A 26,077-nucleotide genomic window follows, 5' to 3' on the forward strand; every position below is an offset into this window, starting at 1 on the left:
AGTATGCTTTCCACTATACCACACTACTTTCATTTGCTACTCTTCTCTTATGTTGAATGTTGGAGAATGAGTGTTTTATGAAAAATTCAATCAGTAAATTTAATTCAGTTAAAGTATAGAGCTATAGAAGAACCAACATCACAAGACACATTAAGAAGTTAAAACTGGGCTTCATTTTTTTTCTCCGGTGGTGTGTTTTACAACCAGAATAGGTATTTATAGTTTCGTTTCATTAAATGAAAGCTGAAAAATTCCTTCTAAAAGAACTGTTTTAAGAAATGAGGGTATTCTTGCCAAAGTGAGAACAAGAACAATAAAACTTAAATTTTAGACTATTTGAGTGTGTGTGTGTTATCTGTAGTATTCTCTTATATTGCCACTCCCTTAAGTTCTTTCCCCCAAAATCCCCACAACCTCAGATCATAGTTAAGAGGTTTTTGCAGGAGTACTGGTAAAAGATGATGACAGCTGGGGTTTGTGTGGAGGTGAAAGAAGTGGTAGCATTTGGAATGTATTTTGGAGAGCCTATTGATGTGCTGATGGATGGATGTAAGGGATGAAGAAAAGGAATGAATCATGATCCCATGATTATCCACTCGTAGTGTTTTAGCCTGATCAACTTGGTGGGGCTATTTACTTGGTGTGGGGAAGACTTAGATGCATTGGAAGAGTTACACAGTAGAGGAATGGAAATCAGATAGAAGCTGTTAAAGCCCTCTTAAAAATTTTTTTTAACTTAAAAATTTTTTTAACTTAATTTTTTAAATTAATTTTTATTGGAGTGTAGTTGCTTTACAATGTTGTGTTAGTTTCTGCTGTACAGCAAAGTGAATCAGTTATATGTATACATATAGCCTCTCTTTTTTAGGTTTCCTTCCCAGTTAGGTCACCACAGAGCACTGAGTAGAGTTCCCTGTGCTATACAGTAGGTTCTCATTAGTTACCTATTTTACACATTGTAGTGTATATATGTCAATCCCAATCTCCCAATTCATCCCACCCCCCTTCCCCCCTTGGTTTCCGTAAGTTAGTTCCCTACATTTGTGTCTCTATTTCTGCTTTGCAAGTAAGTTCATATGTACCATTTTTCTAGATTCCACATACAAGTGATATTATACGACATTTTTCTCTTTCTGACTTACTTCACTCTGGATGACAGTCTCTAGGTCTATCCACATCTCTGCAAATAGCACTAGTTCGTTCCTTTTTATGGCTGAGTAATAGTCCATTGTGTATATATACCACATCTTCTTTATCCATTCCTCTGTTCATGGACATTTTGGTTGCTTCCATGTCCTGGCTATTGTAAATAGTGTATCTTCTTGAATTATGGTTTTCTCCAGGTATATGCCTAGGAATGGGATTGCTGGGTCATATGGTAGTTCTATTTTTAAAATTTGGTTTTTATAGAAAGTAATATCACATCTCAGACTGAGAAGATAGAGACGAGATGAAATTATTTATGCTCTTACCTTTCTAACAGTCATTTAAAGTGTTTTGGTGTGTGTGTATTTACAGTCTTGTATAGAAGCTGGCAAACTTTCTATAAAGGCAGCTACTCAACTCTGTTGTAGCATGAAAGCAACCACAGACAATATATAATAATTGGGTGTGCTTTGTGTTCCAATAAAACTTTATTGATGGACACTGAAACATGAATTTCAATTAATTTTCACATATAGCAAAATATCCTGGTATTGAGTTTTCTTGCAAACATTTAAACATGTAAAAATTATTCTTAGCTCACAGGCCATACAAAACCCACTGGCAGACCAGATTTGTCTTATGCATTTGTTTTGTGATTACAGTAATATAAGCCTTGATAAACCTAGAGTTTATGAAGTACTTTTATATTATTTCTTTTAATTCTTGCAATAACTGTAGGAAATATTTACCATGCTTAACATAAAATGCACATTATGTACATAATTGAGGGCAAGGATGTGCATTATAATTGGAATTCTTTGTCTCTTACCTCCACTTCTCTGTGTGTATTGATTTTGTTCTTTGAAGTAAGCTTTATTCAGCAGCAGGGGTCATCCCAGTAGCTCTGCAACTGCATCCTCAAAGTTTCCTTCCCTTAACACTAATTTGAAAAATCCAAGGACAGGACTTTGGTCCTGCTTACATCAAATTTTTATCCCACTGCTAATCATTATGTTTTTCGGAAGGGCAATGTCATCATGTAGGACAGTAACAGTTCTCTTTTGGAACCAATGTTTAGAATAATAGGAGGGGGATTTAGTAGTTTCTCAAATGAAGGTCTAAAGGGTAGCACACACATGGCCACCTGGGGGAATTATGATTTGGACAGCCATACCAAAATCATGTGTATTTACAATCATTGTTTAATTTTCGGATTTAACTTTGTGTTCTTTTCATTTACTTGTTTGTATCACACTCAATTCTCTTTCCTACATTCTAGTTTTCATTGCTACTTACTTGTTTATGTATTATTAACACCATCTCAAACTGAATTTTAAAAATCCCTAGTTTTGAATGTCTCTTTCTCAAGATTCTAGGTCTTATACCTCAGTGAAAGTTACTCTTTTCTTTTAAAAAGTTTGTACTCTTTCCATTGTTTCCTGACCACTCCAGTCCCTCAAATACTAATACACTTTTATGGCAAAGATCTTGGTCCAATCTCTTGTCACTTCCATAACAACAAGGATAGATGAGAAATAAGTGAGGATCATTTGGAAACTTCAGGCACTAAAATATGAGTATATTTAGGTAGAATAATTGGCTTACCCTAGAATTCAAAAGCCCCCAAAGCAGTTGCTGCTGTCTTAGAGTTTTCAGAGTAATTGATTCCACTCTCACTTTCAGTTTTCTCCAGTCGTTATCTAGAGAACCCGAGATTCTTGATACATCTGTACAAAGCGTTCAGGGTTTTGCTACTGTAGAGGAGTGATAGGTGAAGCCCAACAGTAGTAAAATTGTTTTTCAGGATCTGAGATTGTAGAGAGTTATGGCTGGGAGGCTGTGGAAATTGACATGTTTCGGCTGGTTGGATCCATTAGCTAAACATTGGTCTTTAGCTGCATCACAGCATGCTTCATAGTAAATACTGCATAGTGTGCGGACAGTTTATTCTACTGAAGGAAAAATTAATAAAAGGTGGTTTGAGGATGAAGAATTAAAAGAGGAAAATCATTTAGAGTTATGTCTGTTGTATAATTGTTTAGACGGACAGTGGAAAAATTTCTTAGGAAAGAAATTACTGTCGAGGTTTTATTTCTTAGGGCCAAACCCAATCTAATGCTGTAATGAGGACTAAAACGATTTAACTTCATTTAAGTTTTGGCTGTTTTCATCTCAGATTTCTTAAAGGGACATTTTTATATACTTTGTTTTAATTTTTTCATTTCTGTTAATTTTTAAGAGTTATATACATTCTTATTTTTAAATGTGCTGATATTACTTTATTGTCAGATGGTTGTAAGATTTCCCTTTTATCATTTTTAGGGCAATTCATGTTTTGCTTATTTTAAATCATATTTGTAATATATTATTTTTTATAGCCTGTACATAAAATACATATAAAGAGATGGTTACCATAAACTTTTCACTTCTAATGTTAAGGGTTTATTTATTTATTTGTTTTGGGGTGAAGTAGAAAAGAACAACTTTATTGCTTTGCCAGGCAAATGGGGACATGTGGGCTAGTACCCTCAAAACTGTGTGTCCCAAGCCAGGGCCGGGGGGGGGGGAAGGGGGGGCAGGGGCGGGGCGGATTTGGTGAGGAGTTTTATAGCAATGGTTCAAGGGCAGGGTTGCTGATAAGGATCAGGGTGTGTTCAGGGCCTGCATTCCTTTAATCTGGCCTCAGGTGGTCTCTGGATGAGCTTCTGTGGTTCTCCAGGTTTTGAAATGGTGACCTTCTCTCTGGAATGAAGAATGTTTCATCAAGTCTTCCATTTGTTGGAGGGTTTTACTTCTGGTTTCAGGATTTAATGAAGCTCAGGTTCTTGATGTCTCATCGCAGAAAGAATTCAGTGAGAGACAAAGTGATAGGTAAGAAGTGGGTTTATTTAGAGAGAAACACACTCCACAGAGTTTGGGCCGTCTCAGAAGGTGAGAAAGGCCAAGGGTTTATTTAAAAATTAGAATATCCTACAGTATTTGTTGAAGAAAATCAAGTCTTTTAAAATAAGATTGACAAAATTGTATATATTTCAGTTATTTTATTTTTCACTTCATATGCTTTCTGTTTGATTATTTATACTTTTATTGTGGATTTGTTGTACTTATGTACTCTGAATACAAGTCCCTCCACACTGTGGCTTGTGTAGTTATTTTCTTAATGGTGTCTATTTTTTTTTTAAGATGTTGGGGGTAGGAGTTTATTAATTATTTTTGCTGTGTTGGGTCTTCGTTTCTGTGCGAGGGCTTTCTCTAGTTGTGGCAAGTGGAGACCACTCTTCATCACGGTGCGCGGGCCTCTCACTATCGCGGCCTCTCTTGTTGCGGAGCACAGGCTCCAGACGCGCAGGCTCAGCATTTGTGGCTCACGGGCCCAGTCGCTGCGCGGCATGTGGGATCCTCCCAGACCAGGGCTCGAACCCGTGTCCCCCGCACTACCAGGCAGACTCTCAACCACTGCGCCACCAAGGAAGCCCTTAATGGTGTCTTTTGATGAGTAGGAATTTTAGAACTTTTGTTGAAGTCTAATTTGTCATTTGTTCCCTATGACTAGTGCTTTTACTTTTAGATAAGTGACAAATTAATTATACTTCAAATTAATTATAATTCAAATTAATTTCTGTATGTGGTATGAGATAAGGGATAAAGATAATTTTTTCCTTATGCTCAATAACAAACAACACTGTTTGTTAAAGACCTTGCTTTACTTTCCTATTAGGCTTGAATATTACATTATAAAATAATTCTTGAAGCAGTTACATAGTTAGCTAGCTCATTGGTTATAGCAACTGTGCTTCCGAGTTTAGTATTACAGGTTCATTCCTTCAGGATCCAGTTAACTTGGCCTTGTTTTGTGGCCATAGATATATTTCTAATCTGCTTTAGCCATTTGGTAGACTTGTATTGTTCTGAAGTAAGAGGATATAGCCTAACTCCATTGTGCTACTAAATAAAACATTAGAGCATATCCCCTAATGATAATTCACTAATTTGATTTTGTGTGAAAGACAGTACATTATTACATTTTTAAAGCATGTAGTATGCATATTAATATAGTGCCTAATGTGGCATGCTCAGTTTTTGTGTCTTACTAAATAAGCAGAAATACATTAATTCTAGTGAACATTAGGTAATAATTTTCCAGAGTTTTGTATAGAGTAGAAAATAGAGATGTGACATTATGAAGTCCATTTGTTGTTAGGTTTTGTGGGTAAATGATAATTATTATAAAAAATTTAAGACACAGGAAAATTTTAAATGTAGTTCTACATGTACTTGTGTCAATATATAGACACATTACGTAGACCCAATCATTGGTTTACATTTTTGAGATACCAGCATTAAACATGAGTTATCTTTTAAGAGGCTGAATTTGAATTATATTACTCTGGTAGGATTTGTGCCAGCCTTTGGTTAATCATTATCTTGTTGATTATGTTTGGTTGAAGATGACTCATTTTTCAAGGAGCTTTATTGCAACATTACATATTTACTACAGGAAGCCTGGACGGAAATGGAGAATCAGGTCATCGGAGATTTTTCACTCTAATCTTTATTGTACCAGGTGTTACTAAAGTTAATTATTTGTCAATAACTGAATTCTCTGTAGAGCCTAGTATTTCATTAACCAAATGGTATAGGATTAGTTATTCCTTTTTCATGGCAAACAGGTATATGTTTGATGATTGTTTAAATATTGATCATACTTCACATCATACTTTTGACTACATTTAGATAAAATATTTTATTTTCGTTGAGTATTATAATTGAGAGTTTTGAAATCATAGACATTAGAGTTGATGAAGATGTGACTATATTTATATGCTGAGGGCAAATGACCAGTAGATTGGTCAGATGTGAGGGAAGGGGGCCATGTATGATGGACATAAGCTTTCCACAGATAATAGTAGGGGATGTACTACGGAGCACTAGGGGAAGGATTAGTTTTTAACCAAAGAGACAGCTGTTTCACTGAGTTGAGAGAAAAGGAGGTAAGGATACTAATTTGGGGAGGGGTATTTCTACCTGCGGTCTGCTCTTCTCTCTTTAAAAGAAGAGGTGAGGACACTTTCAGAGAGTACGTATGAGGTAGAAATGGCGGAGTTGAAAGCTGTAAGAGAGTTGTAAGAATTTGAGGTAGTTACTGAGGCTAATGGGAGTGGAGTTTACTTGAGAAATGTAGAGAGACTCAGATGACTTTTGATGGCCATGGATTTTGTGGTGTCCTCTGTGTTGTGTATCTTCCTCCCCCGCCCCACGCAGTACTCTGGTAAACGTGGGGGACAAAATTTGAGAAGAAGGAGAATGGTGTGAGAAGAAGCAGGGACCAAAAAATTAAAGGTATTGTAGTGAGAGTGATTGAAAGGCTATATCTTGGATGTCTAGGCGGGATAGGGAAAGAAGTGAAGCCAAAACAAGGCTGATAGGGAGAAAATGGAGGAGCGTAACACCAGAAGTTTCCATGAAGCTAGAGTAAAGTGTGATGGGGGTGAAAAGTGTGAAAGAGCTGCAGGATAAGGATAAGAACTGGTGGTTATAGGTCAAAGCCATGAATTTTAAGATTTCAGGTGAATAATTGTTCTGGGTGATAAGGTCTAGAGTGGTCATAGAGGTAGATTGTTCAGTTGAGTATTGGAGGTAAAGACCAGTGTAGTTGGATATCTCCTCACTCCTTAAGGAGGAGAGCAGCTAGGATGTTCACATGGATTTGGAAGTCAACAGGTTGATGATATCTGAAAAGACAAGTGAGGTAGTGAGACAGGCATTAAAACTTCTCTGTTAAGTTGGGGAGTGACTGGGAAGTTGGTTGATGATAATGATGAAGTTTAAGTAGAGCCTAATTACAAATTCGGGAGAAAGTAGACTTTTGGAGTAATCATCTATGTGCCACAATAGGAAGAAGATAAGAAAATGCTGATATCTCCTGGTCTATTGTATGAGGTACAGAGAAAGATAGGTGGAATGAGGTTCTGTAAAGGGTCTAGGAAAGTTTATTCATGAAAGAAGGAGCATTGCAAATGACATAATGAAAAGCTTTGGAAAGGAAGGCGACCTATCAGGAGAGAGGATGGGTAGGAAAGAGAAGGAACCAAGCTTTACAGAAATTTGAGGTCTGTCATTTACTAGTCAGATGGTGAATGTGTTAGGGAAACAAAAGTGATTTATGTGTTAATGTGGAAGCATGGAAGGAGACCATTTGCCATGAGATGGTGATATGATACATGGCACATCATTTATGCCAGTATCCAAAAACAATTTTGTATGGTATCATTCCTTAATGAGATGAACAATGGTTGCTTAAATAAGGTTGCTAAGATTTAGAATAGAAATACCAGTGCTCTGTACATATGAGTAAGGAAGTAAGAATTTCAGTGGTAATTACTTAATGACCTTTGCTATATATACATATGGCTACAGACAGCAATCTTTTGTGAATTCAGTGTAAATGCTTATGTGGATAAATATTAATTTGTGGTTGTCAAGCAAATTAGTTCATTTAACAAATATATATATTGAGTTCTTATTTGCTGGTCATTGGGATCAAAAGCTGTCTTTTGCTTGAACCCTCTCTAGTTGAAAAGATAGTTTCAGGGGGACTTCCCTGGTGGCCCAGGGGTTAAGAATCCGCCTGCCAATGCAGGGGACACGGGTTCGAGCCCTAGTCCGGGAAGATCCCACATGCCGCAGAGCAACTAAGCCCATGCGCCACAACTACTGACCCTGTGCTTTAGAGCCCGTGAGCCACAACTGCTGAGCTTGTGTGCCACAACTACTGAAGCCCACGCGCCTAGAGCCCGTGCTCCGCAGCAAGAGAAGCCACTGCAATGAGAAGCCCGTGCACCACAACGAAGACCCAAAACAGCCAAAAATAAATTTTAAAAAATAAATTTAAAAAAGAGAGTTTCAGAAATTATGGCACTAACTCAGACTGAAAAACTTTCTTTGTAGAGACAATAATCCTCAAGTTCAGCAGTTTGGCTCCAAACATTACAACAATTCTGAATACCTAAAGGAATATCTAACTTTTGGGTAGGACTGTGATAAAACTTTACTTAAATGGGTGAGACTGTGATAAAACTTTACTTATAGTCACTGAATGTCATGTAATTTTCTTGGGTCCTTTAATACTGTTCTTTGAATTCATTTTTCAGGTGTTTAAAAATATGAAAAATCATTCTTGGTTAGCTGGTCCTACAAAAGCAGGTTGTGGGATCAGATTTGGCTTGTGGGCAGTAGTTTGTTGACCCCTGCAGAATGGCTTGATGTAATTGTTCTTTACCCTACCAAGGATAACAGAAACGGAGAATTCTTAACAGTTATTTAGAATAAACTAGTATTGTTAGGTACAGTTACAAGTTAGAAGTGAATCTAGGTAAATGTTCTTTTGAGCAGATATTCATGAAATGCTAAGATTATGAAACTCTTTAGTATTTTATTTCTTATTACCATACCATATGCTTTTAGAAATCATAAATATTCAACTCTTAGTCACTCCTATTAAATTGCCAGTTTGTTCTATAACCATCAAAATATTTTGATTCTGGGCCTTTTCTTTTTGTAATTTGATTCTTCTGTTAAGGGAAAAGGGGTGTTGGAAATATAATGAAGGGTTCTCAAAAAAGATGATTTGTGCAGAGTTTACAAAATTGGCATCTTAGATTACAATTTGTTATTAACCTTGTAGAATGAATTTAGTGTAAGATTGGTTTATGTGCAACAAAAAATACTTCCAGATGTGATCACTGGTATATGATTCTGAATTAAAATGCTTAATGAAACTTTTAGTGTTGACACTGATAAAAATCTGTCCCTACACATAGTGAAGTTTATCAGCAAAAGTTTACCTTTTTATATTTGGCAAGGAAAAGAGATATACAAAAATTAAATTAGTTTCAGTTTCACCGATAACAATTATAGGTATCGATGGTGTTAAATGGCCATTTATAATGACTGTATGGTTGGTGCTGAGCCAGCTTCCCTGGCCTGCCTAACCCACAATAAGGATTCAATATACGTGTCATACTAAATTCTGTGTCAGCAGGCACTCAAGTGGAGGAATCAAAAGATCTGTTAGTACAAAAGGAAAGGTTCTTTTAGGAATTGTTAAGTTGATTGAATCAGTCAGATTCTAGACAGAAATGGGGAAATTACTTGTATTAATAATACTATGTCAGAATCATTTAGTGGTTGGCTATTACATATAGTATGATATCCAATTTTCTTTGGGGTAGGATTCAAAGCACTCCATAATTTGGCCCTAGCCTTTCTTTCCAGCCTTGATTTTCATTCTCTGGTGTTAACAAACTGTGTAGTCAATCTCTTTTACTCATTTGTCCACAAATATTCTCTCTGGAATTTTCTTCTTTTTTCTGCCTAGCCAGGTTTTGCTTAAACTTCAAGACCTGAATCCAGTCTCTTTTCTTTCAGTAGGACAACTTTATCCATCGTGATCTTTTTTTCCTCTAAATTTCTAGCACTTACTGCTTCTCTCACACATTTGACAGTTACTGCTTTGTGACACTTCTTATAAAAATATTATGTATTTGCTTTGTCATCCCAGCCAGATGGAAAACTCCTTGAGAACAGAGACCATATCTTGTACTTGTTTTGATGTATTTCAGACCTTGGGAGGAAAGTAAAAACTTCATGAATTCCATGTTTGTGGGTATGAAATTTTTTTTCTAAAGTGTATTATTTCTCCTTTCTTTTTCTTCTTCAACTTTTATTTTGAAATAGTTTCAAATATATGGAAAAGTTACAAGAATAGTTCAAACAAATGAAAGTTCTTCACTCCGATCCAAAATTACTAGCATTTTGCTGTGTATGCTTTATTGTTCTTTCTCTACATACATTTTTTTCCTACTGAGCCATTTGAGAATAAGTTGCAAATATTATGCCCCTTTATCCCTAAATATCACAGTGTACATTTCCTAAGAGTAAGGGCATTATACAACCATAGTACAGTGATCAAAATCAGGAGATAAACATTTGTACAATACTAGTTTTAAATCTGTAGACATTATTTATATTTCACTGATTTGTTCCATGTAGCATTTTTTTTCCTCTGTTCTAGTCCAGGATCATGCATTGCATTTAGTTTTTGTTTCTTTAGTCTTCTTGCTTTCTTTAATCTGGGACTGAACCATTCCTCAGTCTTTTTTTTTTTTAATGAGATAAACATTTTTGAAGATTACCAGCCATTTATTTTGTAGGATGTCTCTCAATTTGGGTTTGTCTTATGTTTCATCATGATTAGATTTAGAATATGCGTTTTTGGCATATGTATACTCTATAAGTGATGTTGTGTCCTTAGAGTGTATCATATAAGGGGCACGTGATGTTTTTTCTGTTATTTGTGATGTTTTCTTTGAGCACTTGGTTAAAGTGGTTCTTTTTTTGCTTAACAGGACCTAAGTGCTCTCCTACAGTGGAGCTAGTTAATATAAGAAATAGTTGAGGGCATTACCTACATTAACTTGAGGGATATCAACTTCTGTTTAATTTGGTAAATAATAAAATTTGAATCATCACAGTGAATTTTAATAGTCACTAGTGAATTTGAATAGCACAGCGATCAAGAGAGGCCTGGGCATTTATCCAAACACATTCTAAAGATTACTGTAAAGCTGTAGTAATCAAAAAAGTGTGGTGTTAGTAGTCGAATAAATAGGAAAAATATTTTGAAAACAGACTCAAACATATAAAGTATTTGGCATATGATGAAGGTTACATTTCAGATTAGTGGGGAAGAGGATGGATTCATTAATGAATTATATTTGGGAAAAATAATTAGAACCATTATGTATCTGTCACATTCAGTTGCAAAAACCCAGAGTCTTCTCTAGCTAGTTTGAGCAGAAAGGAATTTATTAAGTGGTACTAAATGGCTTCCAGAGTCATTAAGAGGACTGAAAAAAAACAGACTATAAGCTAAATCTCCAGGAATTAAAAAAAAAAAAAAAAAAAAGACAAGCTTGAGTTCAAATTCTGGACCTCCAGTGATTGGTTATGTAACCTTTAGCTTAACCTCTCTTTGCTTAATTTCTACATCTGTAATATGCAGATAATTTAAATACTTTTTGTAGGTCAAAAAAACAGTTGCATATTGACAGTTTCATATGGCTCTGTCTAATATTTCTGAATTTGTGAAGATTAAATGAGACAGTGCATGGAGGACTGAATAAATCGTCAATACACATGAGTTATGTAACTTGTTATTTTCAATATATTTCTATAAAAATACTTTTAAAAGATGTCAACATGATTATTGATTACATTCTAAAACGAAGTCATTTTTGTATTGGATATACACCACCTCTATCTGGTATTATCATTTAGTTTTACATAAGTGATTTTCAAACATAACCAAAATTTTAATAAATATGTGTATAACTAAATATATGTGTATATATATACAGTCTCCAAATATATGGTAATATAATAATATCAGGTATAACTAATTTTCACATAAATAATTTAAAAAATACAACTAATACCTCAAGAGTGATTGAAAATGTCTTAAGGTGGTTTGCCTCCGCACTGAATGATCTTGGACTGTAGGCCTTTGATTTCTTGTGTCTTTTTAAAAATAGTTGTGTTCTTATTGGTGAGCTGTTCTTGCTTACCTTAGCAGCTTCACCTGAAACACTTTTTAATTTACTGCTTTTCATTTGCTGTGAGTTGGAAAACCAGATTACTTTGGTTTGTACACAGTTTTAATGAACTTAGTTAAGACGTAAATTATGAGGGCCAGAGGAACCTTCCTGAAAATAAATGAAGTGGTTTTCAAACTTAGTATTTTAACTTCATGGTTTCAGTTTTAACTGTTTTAGGCTCTTTTTTTTGGTTACTTCCTGGTTCTTGGCTCAGTTCTGGTTGGTTGGAGCTGAAAAATAAATGACTTCTCTGTGAATTTGGCATAAAATAAAATGTTAATTCACCTTTCCTTTCCTGATGAGTCATTAATTTCCTGATTGTTCTATATTTTAGACAGTCATATTTGATCTGCAGTTATATTGGTAGGACTTCTTCCCCTAACTTAAATGTTGCAATACAGGTTTGTAATGGAGAGTCCTCTGAAAATGGTAGTATTTGGAGATGAGCATGCTTATAGTATTGACACCTCCTGGAATCAGACGTGAATGAGTATTTGAGATCCTGCTTTGTGATGGCCACTCAGATTTTTGTCTCATCTCTTCTTCTTCACTGGACAGATACAAATTACATTGTCTACCACGCTGGTTTTCAACCCCATTTGTGTATTTATTCCACTTGTTCTTCCCACTTACCCTGGAAGAGAAGTCTTATTTTTATCTTTTGAGTAGAGAGGTTAGTGATTTGTTTAAGAATATTTGTTACGCTCATAAGTATTCAGATTTTGAGGTGAACTTCCATTCTCATACCTGCTTTGAAGCTGAAGCAGTTTTGCCTCACATCATTTAGAACTAGAATTTTTTAAGGTACCAATTCTGTATATATGTTTATAATCAAATAACTAAGATAGACTTATATTTAAGATTTTGTGTTCGCAATGGTTAAATGTTGTTTTACAATATATATTTTTGGAAGCCTATTTCCTTTCTCTTTTTTACCTTTTATTGTAAAACTAAAACAGGTACAGAAAGCCACACAAATGTATAGCTTAGTAAACTACAATACTGTGAAGTGAACACCCTTGTAACCACAGTTCAGAAGAAGAAATAGACCTTTGTCAGCCACTCCAGAAGCTCTTACATATGCCCCTTCCAATCACAGTGTCTTCTGTCCAAAATTATCTACCAGTCCTGACTTTTGTAGTAATCACTTCATTTTTTCCATATGGTTTTTATCCCCTGTAAGTATCCATCACTGGGCACTAGAGTTTAGTCACACTTTTTTTTTTTTAAAGTACTTACAAATGCATGTATTTTTATCAGATTATAAAAAGAATGAGAAATTATAATAATAAAAATATAATCACTAATATTATCATAGTACTAAAAGCAGTTATTTGGAAACTCAAGGCTCCACATAACCAAAAATGCGATTTCAAAACATGAAGTAATTTTTTTAGACACATATTTTACCTTCTGTGTGTGTGTGTGTGTGTGTGTGTGTGTGTGTGTGTGTGTGTGTGTTTTATACACAAGTACCACAAAGAATAGTATTTTAACTTTACTTCACTCAACATGCATCTTTTTTTCCGGGAGAATGTGTTATATTCCTTCGTACATTGAATAACATATCTACAGGGCTTTAACAGCTTATAAAGCACATATTCATGATCTGATTTAATCCTCACAAGAGTCTTATGATGTCTGCATATTCTTCTTTCCATTTTATGGGTAAGGAAGTGGTATAACTAGTAGGTGGTAGAGCCTTGATTGGACCTTGTGATTGAAAAGGCTTTCTTTCCTTCTAAGTGTTTTCTGAACTTCAGTCATCTGAGTACTACCTTCATAGTTTTTCCCAGTCTCTTATAACTGGTACTGTTTTACTTAATCATTTTATGTGGCATGACCTTTTTTTTTTAATAGACTATTTAGAACAGTTTTAAATTTACAGAAAAATTGAGTAGATAGCACAGAGTTTCCACATTAACCCCTGCGTGCAGACACATGCGCGCACGCACACACACACACACACACACACATACATGCATGCACACACAAAGCTTCCTCTGTTATTAACATCTTATGTTAGTATGATACATTTGTTACAACTAACAAACCAATATTGATACATTATCATTAACCAAAGTCCATAGTTTATTCAGATTTCTTTAGTTTTTACCTGGTGTTCTTTTTCTGTTACAAGTTCCCACCAGTTGTCATTTCTGTTTAGCTCTTCTTGGCTGTGACAGTTTCTTAAATTTTCCTTGTTTCTAATGACCTTGACAATTTTGAGGAGTATTGGTTGAGTACAGCGTAGGATATCCCTCTACTAGAATTTGTCTGATATTCTTCATGATTAGACTGGGGTTATGGGTTTTGGGGGATGAAGACCACAGAGATAAAGTACCATTCTCATCACATCATATCAAGGTACATAGTAGCAACATAATTTATGACTCTTTTTTTTTAAATTTATTTTTGGCTGTGTTGAGTCTTCCTTGCTAAGCATGGTCTTTCTCTAGTTGCGGCTAAGCGGGGTCTACTCTTCGTTGCTGTGCACAGGCTTCTCATTGCTTTGGCTTCTCTTTTTGCGGAGCATGGGTCTAGGCGCCTGGGCTCAGTAGTTGTGGCTCGCGGGCTCTAGAGCGCAGGCTCAGTAGTTGTGGTGCACGGGTTTAGTTGCTCCGCAGCACATGGGATCTTCCCGGACAAGGGCTCGAACTTGTGTCCCCTGCATTGGCAAAGTGGATTCTTTTTTTTTTTTTTTTTTTTTTTTTTTGCGGTACGCGGGCCTCTCACTGCTGTGGCCTCTCCCGTGCGGAGCACAGGCTCCGGATGCACAGACCCAGCGGCCATGGCTCACAGGCCCAGCCACTCCACGGCATGTGGGATCTTCCCGGACCGGGGCACGAACCCGTGTCCCCTGCATCGGCAGGTGGACTCTCAACCGCTGCACCACCAGGGAAGCCCAGAATGTCTTATAAATGTTTGAGACTATTTTGGGGGGTCATTTTTAGAAGCTTCCCTTCCCCAACAAGTCACTACTAAAATTCTATCTTAGTTTTCTTCTCATTAGAACTTTTTTCTATCCAATTAACAGATATATTGACATGACACTGACAGATACATTTACTGTATGTATGTTATTTGGTACCATAGTAAGGCAGATTATTATCCCTTTCTTGCATTTCTGTATCTTCATAACATTTTCCAGTGTTCCTTCTGGGGCAGCATTGTACCACAATATATTGATCAGGACTTGGGAATTAGGAAAGCATATCTGCAGATATTGTAAAAGCAGCTACTAGAGAAAGAGGATTTGACACTATTGTATAGTAGTAAAGCACTGGAATAGGAGTTTGGAGGCCTGTGTTCTAGTCCTGGTTCTGCTCTGTGTTATATAAACTTGGAAGTCAATTTCTGCATTCTCATTTGGCTTATGTGATCTCCAAGCCACCTTCAATAATTATATCGTTTTACACCATGGTTCTGCAGATAAATTAGCGTACAGTGTAAAGTATCAAGGGTAAAATGTTGGAATGAGGTATCACCTCACACCAGTCCGAATGGCCATCATCAAAAACTCTACAAACAATAAATGCTGGAGATGGTGTGGAGAAAAGGGAACTCTCTTGCACTGTTGGTGGGAATGTAAACTGATACAGCCACTATGGAGAACAGTATGGAGGTTCCTTAAAAATCTACAAATAGAACTACCATAGGACCCAGCAATCCCACTACTGGGCATATACCCTGAGAAAACCATAATTCAAAAAGAGTCATGCACCACAATGTTCATTGCAGCTCTGTTTACAATAGCCAGCACATGGAAGCAGCGTAAGTGTCCATCGAAAGATGAATGGATAAAGATGTGGCACATATATGCAATGGAATATTACTCAGTCATAAAAAGAAACGAAATTGAGTTATTTGTAGCGAGATGGATGGACCTAGAGTCTGTCATACAGAGTGAAGTAAGTCAGAAAGAGAAAAACAAATACCGTATGCTAACACACATAACATGGAATCTTAAAAAAAAAAAAGGTTATGAAGAACCTAGGGGCAGGATAGGAATAAAGACACAGATGTAGAGAATGGACTTGAGGACACGGGGAGGGGGAAGGGTAAGCTGGGACGAAGTGAGAGAGTGGCATGGACTTATATATACTACCAAATGTAAAATAGATAGCTAGTGGGAAGCAGCCACATAACACAGGGAGATCAGCTCGGTGCTTTGTGACCACCTAGAGGGGTGGGATAGGGAGGGTGCGAGGGAGACGCAAGAGGGAGGAGATATGGGGATATATGTATGTGTATAGCTGATTCACTTTGTTATACAGCAGAAACTAACACACCATTGTAAAGCAATTATACTCCAATAAAGATGTTTAAAAAAAAAAAGAGGATTAAAATGTTGGGAACTTCCCTGGTGGCAGTGGTTAAGAATCCACCTGCCAGTGCAGGGGACATGGATACATGAGCCCTAGTCCAGGAAGATCCCACATGCCGCGGAGCAGCTAAGCCCCTGTGCCACAACTGCTGAAGCCCGTGCACCTAGAGCCCGTGCTCTGCAACCAGAAAAGGCACTGCAATGAGAAGCCCACACACCGCCACAAAGAGTAGCCCCCGCTTGGCACAACTAGAGAAAGCCCGCGCACAGCAACGAAGACCCAATGCAGCCATAAATAAATGAATGAATGAATGAATGAATGAATGAAGTGTTGGAAATAAATAAGAAAAAAGAATAAAGTGTTGGAGGGACTTCCCTGGTGGTCCAGTGGGTAAGACTCCGTGCTCCTAATGCAGGGGGCCCGGGTTTGACCCCTAGTTGGGGAACTAGATCCTGCAACTAAGAGTCCACATGCTGTAGCTAAGAAGCCCGCATGCCACAACTAAAGATCCTGCACGCCACAACGAAGATCCCGTGTGCCACCACTAAGACCTGGTGCAGCCTAAATAAATAAATAAAATAGAATAAAGTGTTGGAATACCTCTGCTTCAGGTGTAAAAAGATTAAAATCTTGTAGCTTTGCCCACCCTCCACCCAAGTAAGCTTTTAATTAAAGTATAGCATACATACAAAAAAAGTACACAGATCATAATAACACAGAACATGGATCACAAAACATTACCAGAGTCTCAGAAGCCCCTTGGTAATTCCTAGTCACTCCTTTTCCTCCCCTGTCAAAGGATAACTGCTGTCTTGACTTCTAACATCATAGATTAATTTTGGCTGTGTTTTGAAATCATTCAGTATGGCTTCTTGTGTCTGGTTTCTTTCCCTCAGCATTATATTTGTAAGATAAGTAGAGTTGTCATTCGTTCACTTTCTTTTTTTAAATTTGTTTAAAATTGAGGTATAGTTGATTAACAGTACTGTATAACTTTTAGGTGTATAACAGTACCTTGTTCATTTTCATTGCTATGTAGAGTTCTTAGTATAAATATATTGATTTATCCAGTCCTCTGTTGGACTAATCATAAAGGAAAAAAATAAATTGAACTACCTTAAAGTTAAGAACTTCTGATAGTTTTTTAATCTTCAGGGATTGAATCTTTCCAATTTATACTTTTGTATACTGTTTAAATGAGACTTCAAGTTGCGAATGGGTTCTTCAACTTAAAGTAGCCTAATGTCTCCCTTTTTTGCTTTTTCCTAGCAGCCACTTGAATCTTGCTCTGCTGCCTTTACCTGAAGAAAGGAATAGTTTGATTATTATTTTAATAGCATGAAAAAACTCTAGAAGCATACATATTAAAGAAATAAAAGATTAATAGGGCAGTAATTTAATATCTTCTGAATTTTCACTTCTAGGACAGATATAAGAATTATAGTTTTAATTCATATTTTATAACTATTTAGAAGGTACTTTTGTGTTTTCTTAAAACAAGTATAAAATTAAGGGTATTAATGACTATGTTATTTAGATGCATCAACTTATGATTCTCTCACATAATTATAATTTATAAGCTGAATGTGTAGACTTTTTATATTCATTCCATCAACATTTGTCAAGCACCTATTACATGTATAGTCATAAACTTTGTTTTATTGCCTGCATCAAGTATTGTGTTAATTGGTGGATAACATATATGAGTTTGTGATCCCTAAATTTTTCTCAACAAGTCACTGAAAACCAAATTTCACTGGTAGAGGCTTAAGACATTTTATCATTACAGATGCAGTCAATTCTCTATTAACTTTTTTTTTTTTTACTTTTTATTTATTTTTGGTTGAGTTGGGTCTTCGTTGCTGCGCAGACTTTCTTCTAGCTATGGTGAGTGGGGGCTATTCTTCATTGCAGTGCACGGGCTTCTCATTGCAGTGGCTTCTCTTGTTGTGGAGCACGGGCTCTCTATGCACATGGGCTTCAGTAGTTGTGGCTCGTGGGCTCTGGAGCGCAGGCTCAGTAGTTGTGGTGCATGGGCTTAGTTGCTCTGCGACATGTGCGATCTTCCCGGACCAGGGATCAAACCCGTGTCCCCTGCATTGGCAGGCGGATTCTTAACTACTGAGCCACCAGGGAAGTCCCATCTATTTTTTTTTTTATAAGCAGGTTCTTATTAGTAATCTATTTTATACATATTGGTGTATATATCTCAGTCCCAATCTCCCAATTCCTCCCACCACCACCCACCCCCAGCCCCTGCCCCCCGCTTCCCCCTTGTTTGTTCTCTACAGGGTCCCATCTATTAACTCTTTATTAAGGTAGCAACTTGTATGGGAGTCTCAGATCACTGACAGTGTCAGTTGGTGGATTCAGTATGAACTTAAATAGCAAAAGTTACATCTACCACATTTGCTCTTCTGTACATATCACCCAATATGTAAAAATTTAATGGTTTAAGAAATAGCCTGCTATTTGTTGCTTAGCTGAGTTTTTATTAGACAGTGAGTGGGGTGTTTATATTTGAATAGGCTAGGCAGTGATATTTCTAACTAACTAGCCCTTTTCCTTATTTTTTTATTCTCACTTGCTTGGCCTAGAGATTACAGGGTTCTTTTTTATTTTTCAGTACGTTGAGAATGGATCATTTTATAAAAATGAAGGATTTGGACTAAATATTTACTGTGTAAGGTACCTTATTTATGTATTCTGGTTTTTAAAAAGCACCCCAAAACTTGGCAGCTTAGGGGCTTCCCTGGTGGCACAGTGGTTAAGAGTCTGCCTGCCAATGCAGGGGACACAGGTTCCAGCCCTGGTCTGTGAGGATCCCACATGCTGCTGTGCAGCTGAGCCCGTGCGCCACAGCTAGTGGCGCCACAACTGCTGAGCCCACGTGCCATAACTACTGAAACCCGTGTGCCTAGAGCCCATGCTCTGCAACAAGAGAAGCCGCCGCCATGAGAAGCCCGCGCACTGCAACAAGGAGTAGACCCCGCTCACCTCAACTAGAGAAAGCCCATGCGCAGCAACAAAGACCCAACACAGCCAAAAATAAATAAATAAAATTAAAAAAAAAAACTTAGCTTAAAACAACAATTACGTTATTATATATCATATTATTGTGGGTCAGAAATTTGGGCAGAGCTTAACTAGACAGTTCTACATTAAGGTCACTTGGTGATATTTGACTAGAAGGTCAGACAGTTTCATGTCTGGTACACATCTGAATGGCTGGCAGGCTGGGCTTAGATGAAACTGTCAAACTGAGTACGTATATGTGGCCTCTCTGGCATGGTGTCTCAGACTAGTTAGACTTCTTAAATGGCAGCTCAGTACTCCTGAAGAAAGAAACCAGTCTTAGAATATGCAAGGCTTATTAATATCTAGTCTTGAAAGTTATGCACCTTCTATTAGTTAAAAAGTAAGTCACAGGGCCATCCCAGATTCCAAGAGGACTATGGAAGGGCATGAATACTGGAAGGCATGGTTTATTGGGGCTGTCACCTTTGGAGACTAGCTATACTACAGGATCTAAGGATCTATAACTCTGCATAGTATGTATAAAAAACTTACTTTTTTTTTAACAGGATGGTATTCAAATCCCATAGCCCAACTACCTTAATATTTTTATTTACCTATAAAATCTTCCAGAGTACTCTGCAATTTATATTTTCCCCTAGAAATGTATGTACCTCACATATAATTTTTTTGTTTTATTATGAAAACTGTTTAATGTACAAAAAGATGAAGTAATTTACAGTGAACATCCATATAACCACCATTTAGATTCTGTAATTAACATTTTGCTATACTTGTTTTATCACGTGTCTATCATCAGCCTGTCTTATTTTCTGATGACTTCAAGAGATGCAGGTACTCAGATGTAGATATAAGGTACTTTTTCCTTCGATCCTTTTACCTTGGAGGATAGTCAGAATATATAAAGAATCTCTAGTGGTATATCTTCTCTCTTTGAGAACTTACCTGTTAGGAACTTTTCAGCCTGCCTTATTCATCGCTTATCCAGCCTAACTATGGTTTAGTTTTTGACAGCTCTTAAGCCTGAGAGTCTCACTAAGATCTTTGAGGGAAAAGAAGAAATCATTTTTTAAGTTATAAAAACAATTACCCACAATCCCAGCATAAGCACAACTACTCTTATTAATGTGTTCCTGTTCTTTTTCCATTTCTAGTATTTTTATAGTTATTTCTGGTGTGTTGCACAGTAGACCCTTGAAAAACGTGGGGATCAGGGACACCAACCCTCCATGGAATCGAAAATCTGTTGATAACTTTACAGTCGGCCCTCTGTATCTTTGGTTCCTCTGTATCTGGGTTCCGCATACACAGATTACACCAACATTGGACTGTGTATTACTGTAGTAGGTATCTGTTGAAAAAATCCGGGTGTAAGTGGATCCATGCTGTTCAAGGGTGAGCAATATGTAGTTTTTAAATCTTTTTTTAAAAATATGGGAAGTTTTTAGATTATTGTATTATAGCCTGATAATTAATGAGTGTTTGATATTTCATTGGCTAGATCATCGTTATTAACCCTGCCACTTTGGGACAATTAAGTTGCTTTCCAAATGAGAAAAGCTGTTGAACCCAATGAACTATTACTACTTATTGTATGAAATCGGTTATATACAAAGTTTATCCCACCCTTCTGACTTGCACAACCTTAAGGGTTGAAAATGATGAAATGGCAGAGAAACAGAAGTTAGAAGGAACAAAGATGAACTTCAGTTCTGATTGACTTTGTAACTGCATCAGGAGGAAATAAGGAAGTTAGAAAAAAATTATACTTTCAACTTTGATGGACCATTTTTGTCAATTAAGAAATTTTCATTTTTACCAGTATTCTCAGTTAGGCTGAGTAAATTTCCTACTTAAAGTCTACCTTCAAGTTTAAGCATATTAGAAATCTTTGGTGTCAGAGTATAAGGACTAGATATGTATATTATATTTTCAGTGAATTTTATTCCTGTTGCGGAACTCCTCTGTGAACCCTGAGAAGCAGTAACCAGTTAACTACCACTTGCTAATGTACACTTTCATAAGTGGTGGTTTCAAAATTTTCTCCCAGCTTGAGCATAATTAGCTAATTAGAGAGATTCAAACAAATTGAATTCTGTAATCTTAGGGATAACAGAGTCTTGTAGAAGATAATTTATGAGTTCTCCTACAATGATATAGGATTATACTTACTCCATCAAAGCATTTAAATCTTGTTTTATTAAAAGATTTTTCAGAGAAAGCAGTTCTTATTTGTCAAGAGTTATTCTTCTTAGAGTTAACCTTTACCAGTAAAAAAAAAAAAAAATCTTTTGTATCTAAGTCCTATGTTGTTGTTTTTTTTAAATTAATTTTTTAAAATTATTTGTGTTGGGTGTTTGTTGCTGTGCACGGGCTTTCTCTAGTTGTGGAGAACAGGGGCTACTCTTCGTTGCAGTGCGCGGGCTTCTCATTGCAGTGGCTTCTCGTTGTGGAGCACGGGCTGTAGGCACGTGGGCTTCCGTAGTTGCGGCACATGGGCTCAGTAGTTGTGGCTCACGGGCTCTAGAGCGCAGGCTCAGTAGTTGTGGTGCACGGGCTTAGTTGCTCCGTGGCATGTGGGATCTTCCCACAGCAGGGCTCGAACCTGTGACCCCTGCATTGGCAGGCAGATTCTCAACCACTGCGCCGCCAGGGAAGCCCCAGTCCTATGTTTTTCATGTTATGTACTGAGTATACTTCATCCTGTTTGACCCTCTCTGGAAACAGATGATTGCTGTTTTTCATATAGTAACTTTAGATACTTTAAACCTAACATTTGTCTTTTAGGTTTCAGTGTGCTTGAATTAAGTTATTTACATAATACAGGCCTAAACAGAGCTTTCTGCCCGTGAAAAAGATGCATCTCTTAAAATATGCTTCTGGACTATGTTTCGTCATGTTTGTGTCTTCATTCATTGTCTTAATGAGTAGTTATGTAATTTGAACTACACTGCTTGATTGCTGGGGCTTTTAGAACATATGCCCAAGTATCAGATCTATCAACAAACATTATAGCAGATTGCCTCACTAGAGAAAATGGTCTGGATTTGATCTGAATTTTGGATGTGTAGATTTACTTTGGGGAAGACATGGGGAATTTGATCTGGGTTCTGATCATCTCACTTTTGGAAAATTCCTAGAATGTAGGATTGATCCTGGGGTTAATTTATGGGTCTGAGTCAGATCTGGGGTAATCCCATAAGACTGCACCATCCTCTACAAAGTGGGCTCTAGGACATCCCATGTGTTCTACACTTGAGAATTACTACTTGGATCTGTTGTTTATTTGTATCCTCCAGAGCCCATCTGAAGAGAATAGAGGGTAGAGGAAAGAAGAATTAAATTTGTCCCATCATATTTACTTTGATATCAGCCTTTCATACTTGGTTCCTACCTGGGCCACACAATAAAATTCCGTACTAGGAATATGGGTACTCCTTTCAATTTTGAGGGTGCTTTACTTTGACAATAAGAATATTTGGGCTTTGGGGATTTCAGCCAATAGTATGGTAGTGGCTTCTCCTTTGTTTTCTTCAAAATCAGTGAAAACTTTTAGTATAGGTATAATGCAGTTGAGTAGTTCATTATGCATTTTCCTAAAAATTTAACTGAGACACATTTGCCTTGTTCATCAGACACATTTGCCAGTTCATCATTTAAATAATTATGACTCTTGGCAATGAGGAACTCACAGTGAATATAGAAACAAGTGAATTCTGAAGCCAGGAATAAGTTTAATTGTAGACCTTGAATTGATTAATTATCGCAGAAACAGCATCAATTGAAGAAGAGCCCCGTTTCATAAGGAGATATCAGATGTCTTTGAAAAGGACTACCTTATAAATTTCCAAGTTCTGCACATCTTTAGATTGCTTTAGTTTTTACATTGATTTTTCTTTTTCTTTTCACAAATTAAAAAATGACAGATTGTGTTTAACTTAAGCTTTAAAAAGTTAAGTTTGTTAATTATGTTTGGTGGTTTGTTTTGGTGCAGGAGCATTTGAAACCCTTTTGCAGCCATGAGTAGCTTCTTTGAAATTTCTATGTTAAGAAGGGGCTAGGAGTGTCAATTTGTGAGTGTGTGTGATTTGTTTTTAAGCTACTTTGTTTTTGTTTTTTTTTGCGGTACGCGGGCCTCTCACCGCTGTGGCCTCTCCCGCTGCGGAGCACAGGCTCCGGACGCGCAGGCTCAGCGGCCATGGCTCACGGGCCCAGCCGCTCCGCGGCACGTGGGATCTCCCCAGACCGGAGCACGAACCCGTGTCCCCTGCATCGGCAGGCGGACTCTCAACCACTGCGCCACCAGGGAAGCCCTTAAGCTACTTTTTAATAATAAGTGCATTATTTTCACTCATACTGTACGTTATAGATCATTCAAAGCAGCAAAGTTCTCCAAAAATGATCTTATTTATATATAATGCATACATAACATCTGTGATTTTAAAAATACCAATTGTCCATATCAAATACATACTTTGTCAGTTGAAGAAAGTTACTCTTTGGGTAACTTTGATAGAGAGGCTAGTAATAGAGGTAAAGGGAAGGGGGAGGGTAAAGCCACCCATTAACTCCACCGCTGACAGTAATCTGCCCCTTTATTTAGGTTGCCACTGCCTTATTTAGATGACTGTTACCTCTAACCTGCATGGTTCTAGCAGCCTCTTATCTGTTGCCTAGTCTCATCTCTCTCAAACCTATCCTTTGCCTTTCATCCTCCATTTAGCTGCCAGGGGGATGAGCTACTTAAATTGTGATTTTGATCTGGCCACTCTCCTGCTGTCCTCCAAGACAGTGGTTTTAAGAGTGAGGTGTAAGATGGTTTCTTGGTGGTACAGGAAAAAATATTAGAATTTTTAAATTTACCTTTTAAACCTAAAATAAAGAAATTATGCCTTACCAATATTGCATAGAACAATTAACATGCTTCCTCATTCAGTCTGTCAGATAATCCTCTATCACAAGCAGGAGTGGAAGTACCGCACTGCACAGGGATTGACAGTGGAGCCGTCTTTCATATGCTGTCCATGTATTGCAGTATATTGCTATTTACCTGTACTTTATTAAGTGCATTTACTTGTCATATTATCTAAATCTCACAAAATAGATAAGTGACTTTAAAAGATTTCTTCGAAGAAACCATAGGTTTAAGATAATGTAAGTCAAGCACAGGAGAATAATAAGAAAATGGCACAGCTGATCCTTCTAGTCTTAGTTCAAGCTCTTTGTCAGCCACGTTACAGTTTTAACACCAGTGATCTAATCAGGTCTGATAAATCTTGCCAAAGTCAGTATTATTGAGAAGACTTGTTTGAACCCTAAGTATATGTATTGTGCCTTAAAATATTAACTAATGATTGAAAAACCAAAAAGTAGTTTGTCATGTCTTAATATTATTCACTGCTCCAGGTCTGCATAAAATTTAAATATTATATGCATCTTGGGGATTAAGTCCTATTGGGAGAATAAAGCAATGTATTGAAGTGTGTGAAAGTAATAAAAAAAAAAATTGCAACCACAAGATTAAAATATTTGCTTCATTTGGAAGAAGTAAGTATGCTGTTTTCCAGCAAACACACAGAAACAATCTAATGAAAGTATGAAACTATTAATACTAGCAAGACATTTAAGATATCATTTATTTTATCTTTATTCCATAATTTTCACGTTTTTATTTTTTATATATGTTTTGTAGAGTTCATAACATATTACCACGGTAGTACATGTATAAAAATATACGTATATTGGGGGTGTGAGCTCAATATTTAAAAACTTTTTTATTGCTGTATAACATATGTAATCATAATCCAGGTCACTAAAGAGAATATATCCAAAACCCCAAAAGACCCACCCCCCTTCTTATGCTTCTACCAATTACTACCCCCTCTCACATCTCTAATAATAACTTCTGTCTTGATTTCTGACAATATGGTATAGTTTTGCACTTTAATATAAGTGGAATCATAAAGCATATATATATACTTTTTAATTTTATTTATTTTTGGCTGCGTTGGGTCTTTGTTGCTGTGCGCAGGCTTTCTCCAGTTGCAGCGAGCGGGGGCTACTCTTTCGTTGTGTGGCACAGGCTTCTCATTGCGGTGGCTTCTCTTGTTGCGGAGCACGGGTTCTAGGCTCACGGGCTTCAGTAGTTGTGGCACATGGACTCCAGTAGTTGTGGCTCGCAGGCTCAGTAGCTGTGGCGCACGGGCTTAGTTCCTCCGCCGCAGGTGGGATCTTCCCCAACCAGGGCTCGAACCCGTGTCCCCTGCATTGGCAGGCAGATTCTCAGCCACTGCGCCACCAGCAAAGCCCCAAAGCGTATATTCTTTTATGTCTGGTTTCCTTTGCTCAATATTATGTTTGTGAGATTCATTTGTGGTGTTCTGTGTAGCTGTAGTTCATTCAGTATCACGGTTATATGGATATGCCACAGTTTATTTGTCGACTCTAATATTGATGGATATTTAGTTTGTTTCCAGTGTCTGTTATGAATAATGCTGCTCTGATTCCTGTATATATTTCTCGGTACACATGTGTACACATTTCTGTCTGGTATAATCATAGAACTGGAATTGTTGGGTCGTGGGAAATGTTTTTGTTCCACTTTAGTTGATCATGCCAAATAGTTTTCCACAGTGGTTGTACCAGTACATAGTCCTACCAGCAGTTCCAAGAGTTCCTGTTGTCCCACATCTTCACCAGCACTAGATATTGTTAGCACAGGCTCCGGATGCGCAGGCCCAGCAGCCATGGTCCACAGGCCCAGCCGCTTCACGGCATGTGGGATCCTCCTGGACCGGGGCATGAACCTGCGCACCCTGCATCAGCAGGCGGACTCCCAACCACTGCACCACCAGGGAAGCCCTGGAAAATAACTTTTTTTTTGTCTCTCAGTCAGTTCCTTATTCACAATAT

General features: G+C 37.2%; 1 protein-coding gene across 1 annotated transcript in view; it reads left to right on the forward strand.

The window, feature by feature from the left end:
- Window positions 1-458: 458 nt before the first annotated feature.
- The window catches only part of EML4 (EMAP like 4), a gene marked incomplete at both ends in the record, with an annotated part of 130,067 nt that continues 104,448 nt past the window's right edge, over window positions 459-26,077 (forward strand). The window contains one exon of the mRNA XM_082672741.1: window positions 459-549. Within this exon, the coding sequence (XP_082528867.1) occupies window positions 459-549 (91 nt within the window). The remainder of the gene's footprint in view (window positions 550-26,077) is intronic.

Source organism: Grampus griseus (assembly GCF_964374135.1).
Source record: "Grampus griseus genome assembly, chromosome: 15".
Taxonomy (NCBI): Eukaryota; Metazoa; Chordata; class Mammalia; order Artiodactyla; family Delphinidae; genus Grampus; species Grampus griseus.